This window comes from Panthera pardus, unplaced genomic scaffold, assembly GCF_024362965.1.
Source record: "Panthera pardus isolate Hobbes unplaced genomic scaffold, ASM2436296v1 HiC_scaffold_24, whole genome shotgun sequence".
Taxonomy (NCBI): Eukaryota; Metazoa; Chordata; class Mammalia; order Carnivora; family Felidae; genus Panthera; species Panthera pardus.
The window spans coordinates 51125069-51129771 of NW_026526810.1; the positions used below are offsets into that span (position 1 = coordinate 51125069).

General features: G+C 55.4%; 1 protein-coding gene across 2 annotated transcripts; it reads right to left on the reverse strand.

Annotated features, from left to right (window-relative positions):
• Positions 1 to 455: 455 nt before the first annotated feature.
• Positions 456 to 4544, reverse strand: DUOXA2 (dual oxidase maturation factor 2). 2 transcript variants are annotated; one of them, XM_019442257.2, is made up of 6 exons: positions 4108 to 4542; positions 2932 to 2989; positions 2517 to 2651; positions 2050 to 2263; positions 1530 to 1744; positions 456 to 1172 (listed from the first exon to the last, which is right to left on the reverse strand). In XM_019442257.2, the coding sequence occupies exons 1-6, from the start codon at positions 4252 to 4254 to the stop codon at positions 979 to 981; spliced, it is 963 nt and encodes a 320-aa protein (XP_019297802.1). In that variant the 5' UTR covers positions 4255 to 4542; the 3' UTR covers positions 456 to 978. The 2 variants fall into 2 exon arrangements, with proteins under 2 accessions (XP_019297802.1, XP_019297803.1); XM_019442258.2 differs by lacking the exon at positions 2517 to 2651 and having other exon boundaries at positions 4108 to 4544.
• Between the last annotated feature and the right edge of the window lie 159 nt (positions 4545 to 4703).

Below are 4703 nucleotides of genomic sequence, written 5' to 3' on the forward strand. Positions count from 1 at the left end.
CCTGTCTGTGCACAGCAACCCTGCCTTCCCTTGATGCCTTGCCTCTTTGAGGTGCCATTTATTGAAACTCAGCTTCATTTACATAATGTGTGTGTGTGTGTGTGTGTGTGTGTTGGGGAGGTTATAGTGTGATACCTGTATGGCCCCTCTTATCCCTCTTGTTTCCCTTTTTCTGGGTCCCTTTTGTTCTTCTTTTACTTCCCCAACTTGTGTGATCTCTTGGTACAATGAAAGTCCTGGGCCAGAGAAGAAACCAAACTTCTTGTCCCAGGATATCAACCACATGTGCTACATTATCTTTAAGCTTCACTTCTCAAATCTGCCAAATAAGATTGTAGGTCTTGCCAAGGACCTGAAAAATAATCCCAGGATTTATTTTTATGCCTTGCCAACATCTACTTTAGTTAGCCCTCAGATACCACCTCTTAGTGAATAAACTGGAGTTAGTAAATTACCTCAAAAATGCCATTCCCTCCAGGTCCACTCACCTGGGCCAGTGAAGGGGAAACCCACTGGGCCAATGGGATAGTGACCTGCCTGGTCACTCCTACCGACCATCCACCTGGGGCAGTTCAGGAAGATACTGGTTCTGGTGAGTTCCCCTTTGGGCTCACTAGAGGGCGCCTCTCTCCCAGAGCCTCGTGGCAAGGCAGAGAGAATGGACTTGGCTGCTTCCAGCCCAAGAAGTCCGCTGAGGACTCATATTCCCTAAGTCTGGGAAAGCCATGAAATGTAATGGAAACAATTTAAAAAAAAAAAAAGGAAAAATATTTATTTACAGGTCACTCTGGGAGACTTTTCCCTGAGTGCAGGAGTTGCAGCCTGTCTGAGGCCGCCTGCTTTTCCCCAGTGGCTCCCCCACCCCACCCCTTCCCGCGCAGTGACTTTCTTTGGGCTATCCCGGCCCAGCCCCAGCCGGCATTGCTACCTGGCTTGCTGGGGACCGAGGTGGGGTAACAGTCTGAGGATGAGTCCCCCTCAGAGGTTAGTATTGGTCGTTAAGTCCAGGGCTCCAAACTGCTTATGCAGTGGGTTGTTCAGGATGAGAGGCGAGCTCCCTTTCGCCTGGCTACCATAGTCCTTGCCGCTTCGGTCCAGGAAGGTGCGAAGCGCGCTGGGCCAAGAGTAGTGGAGACTCACCACCGCCACTCCCAGCAGGAGGCACAGGATGCCTGCGGCAGCGCAGAAGGAAGGAAACAGGGTAGTCAGGGCTCCAGGCCAGAGTCTGGCCTGCCCCCTCCATCTCCTGGGGGCTACCTCTTGCATTTCCTCCCCAACACACAGGGCAGGAACACCTCTGATATGGATTACACTATACACAGTTTCATGTGCTAACTGGAGCAAGATACTGAACCCCTCAGAACCCTCTCCCCTCATGTGCAAAACGGGCATAACCACACCTGCCTCTAGGAACTCTTAAGAGGAGATTAGATAATATGTGTGAACTCGTTTTGTCCATTGTAAAGCACACAGCAGTATAAATCCAGTCCCCACCCCAGCCTCCCGGAATCCGCCTCCTCAGTCCTCACCGGTGGCCAGGGTGACCCAAAAGGCGGCGCCATAGTGAGTGGTGAGAGTGGCGGAGCCGAGACGGAGCGGGCAGAGCTGCACGCTGGAGATGGAGGCGAAGGCGAAGATAGAGAAGAGCGTGAAGGCACCGGTGGTCAGGAGCGCCAGGCCCCCGTAGAGCGGAACCGGCATGGAGAGCAGCCCGTTGGAGAGGAGCCAGAAGCAGAAAGCCACCCTGCGGAGGGGACCCACTGCGCTGTGAGCGGGGTTACCCCAGCCTCGCTCCCCCTCCGTCCCCACCCCAGAAGGAAAGCCGGGACTGTGATGGCGTAGGCACAGGGGAACCATACAGGGGAGGGGCCGGCTCGCAGCCTCTGCCTGGTCTCTCTGGGTTCCCAGGTCTGTGCGGAGGACCCCGTGACTTTCTTTCTGACCCGAGAGGTGGAAACTCGCACCTCCAGCAGCTATGTGGGGCTGGCTCACACGCCCCCACCGCGACAGTCCCTCCCTCAGTCACGCGTGCTTCCCTCCAGCGCTCACCACAGCGTGGCCGAAGCATAGTGCCCCGCCAGGCGGTACTGGCGGTAGAGCCCGCAGGGGCTGCTCGGGGTGAACTTCTCGGCCAAGTAGAGAACTGGATCTGGCAGCCCCTTCTCAAGCGCCTCCGAGTACTCCTCGGCATAGTTCTCGCCCAGACGCCAGTTGAAGCGCTCGTTGTAGTCTATAGTTTCGTTCAGCTGCTGCACTGGGGTCCCTGCAGAGGGCGGGCGGGCGGTGGAGTCACGGAGCCGCACGCTGCAGGGGACCCCGCAACTAAGCAAACACGGAGAGGAAAGTGGAGGTGTGAGAAAAAGCGGTTTGGCAGCGGTTGGGGAAAGCACGGCTCCAAAAGGAATAAACACTATTTGAGCCTGTGGGGTCCGAGATTTCCTCCAGCTGTCCCTGCCACACTCCCCCAACCATGGAGTCCGACAACCCAGGAATTCACTTTGCCCCAGCCCCCTCACCTGTGAGTGTAATATTAATTCCCTCCAGGCCGACGTGCAGACCAACATGGGCTCTGACTCGTGCTGCGCTGAAGGCCTTGTAGGATGTGTTGGTGTTCACCCCACCCACTGACCACTGTGCGCTGAAGTGCACGGCTGTGGGGAGAGGCACAGTGTGTGGGGAGGGGTACAGAGAGAATTGGGGAGATGGCATGGGGAGGGTGATGATGGCAGGTAGGGTGCAGTGCAGAGAGATGGGGGGGTCTAGGGGTCCAATGTGGTATACATGGTAAAGGTGTAAGAGTGGGCACTAGAAAGCTGAAGAATGGGAAGAGGGAGCAGGACACGACCCCAAATCTCGATTTTCCCAGGTGCCCTCTGCCCACCTCCATCCTCACCCCAGGTCCTCTTCCCACCTGCTGCACCACACACTCACCCACAATTTCTGCGCCTATGAAGAGACTGAGAAGAACTCTCACCAGCCAAAACCAGCGCTGCAGGAATAGGTACCTGGGTCAGGCTTGGTAACTGCCCGGCTAGAGTCCCCAAGACCTCCCTTGACCCCATGCCACCTAGATCTTTAGTGCCTCTGAAACTGTCCCCTCTTGCACCACACCCTTTTCCCAGTTCCATTCCTGATGCTTTGAAGCTGAAGTCAGTCTTGTTTTTTTGTACAGTTTCCTCTGAAGTTTTCTAGCCATGCACTTCTGCTGCCCCAGTCCCATTTCCCAGTGCACCCTGCAACATGGCTTTCTGTCTGGTGCAGGCCCACCACCTTCACCCACCAGCTATCTGGCTTCTGGCTACTTGAATCACTACTATGGTGAGGCTCAGTGAGTCCAGAAGTGGTAGGCAGGCAGGGATCATCTACTCTAGGAGAGGGTGGCCCCAGGGTCCTGTCACCAAGTAGACGAGGTGGGAATGCAGCCTCTCAGATATTCCTAGGTGCACCAGTTTCCCAAGGAAACCAACACAGATCAAGACTCAGGGAAGCTAGGAACCCATAGACTTGAAAAACAACTTAGATTCTAGGAGAAGTGAGGGGGGAGGAGTCCAAGGAAAAGTACCCAGTCTGTTATAACTTCGAATCCTGGGTGGGAGTGTCTGAGCCCTTAGGATGGGAGCACTCATATGTATGCAACTCTACGCAGCAGAAACACAGCAGTCTCAGCTGCTGAGACTTTCACACCAGTGAAACACAGCAGTCTCAGCTGCTGGTTTCTGTCCTCTTGGTCTGCCAGTCATTAAGTCATCACCTTAAGGCTGAGACTGGAGTGCAGCCACAGTCTGAGGGAAGGAGACTCCAGCAGCATGTGAATACTAGAATCAGCCCCAGGATTACTGGACTGGGCACTCACTGTCTGCATCAGCTTCCTGAATGATCTAAGTGGGGTCGGTTTCCAGGTTGTTTTGTACAGGGCCTCAACCTCCCCCGGTTCTTGGAAAGGCGTGCCTGCTGCCCCAGACTTCTGTCTGCTCCACCTATGCTCCTCTGGTTCAGTGTTTCAGTCTGACTATCCATGGAGGCACTTGGAACCACATTACCTGTCCTAGGTCTTCCAGAGACCAGCTGCCCAAGGCCCCCAGGCCCTAGCATCTAGCACCCCCTTACCGAGTGGCCACGAATCCCAGGCAAGATGAGCAGGAAGCTGGCAGCCAAGGCCAGGAACACCAGAATGACGATGAGCAGTGGGACGCTGATGCCAGGGGCATGCCGGGGCTGGGGGTAGAAAGGCAGCTCACCATTCCACAGAGTCATGCTGCAACCCGGCCAAGCTGGGTCTGCTGGAGTGGGAATAGCAGGTACCTGGCAGCCGAGCCTGGGTCCCACTTATCTTTATCCGGTCCCCTGCGTTCTTGGACAGGACTCAATGGGATGGTCAAGCCTGAGCTCCTGACTTTCCCTAAGGAAGTGCAGTGGCCGCCGGTTGCCTTCAAGTGCTCAGGATTGGCTGGGGCAGGGTTGGGTAGGTGGGAGAGAGGAATTATTTCTCACTGGTTGTAACCAGTTACGTTCAAGGCTCTGCGGGTTTGCTCTGTGTTTGGAAGTGGTGTGGAATCTGGACCCCTTTTATAGCAGCCTGAGCAGCTTGCTGGGCGGATGTCAGGGCTTGGCAGCTTGGTGTGATTGGGAAGAGAACTTGCAAATAAGGGGCGGAGGTTGCTATGCAAATCAGAAGAGCCCTGACTCCACAGCAAGAAGGCCAG

What these genes read in the sequence shown, in the direction of transcription:
- DUOXA2 (XM_019442257.2), bottom strand. Translation starts at nt 4,254, where the DNA reads ATGACTCTGTGGAATGGTGAGCTGCCTTTCTACCCCCAGCCCCGGCAT. An exon ending in CTGGGATTCGTGGCCACTCG is followed by an intron (nt 2,990 to 4,107) that starts GTAAGGGGGTGC and finishes CTATTCCTGCAG; the next exon opens with CGCTGGTTTTGGCTGGTGAG. An exon ending in CATAGGCGCAGAAATTGTGG is followed by an intron (nt 2,652 to 2,931) that starts GTGAGTGTGTGG and finishes CTCTCCCCACAG; the next exon opens with CCGTGCACTTCAGCGCACAG.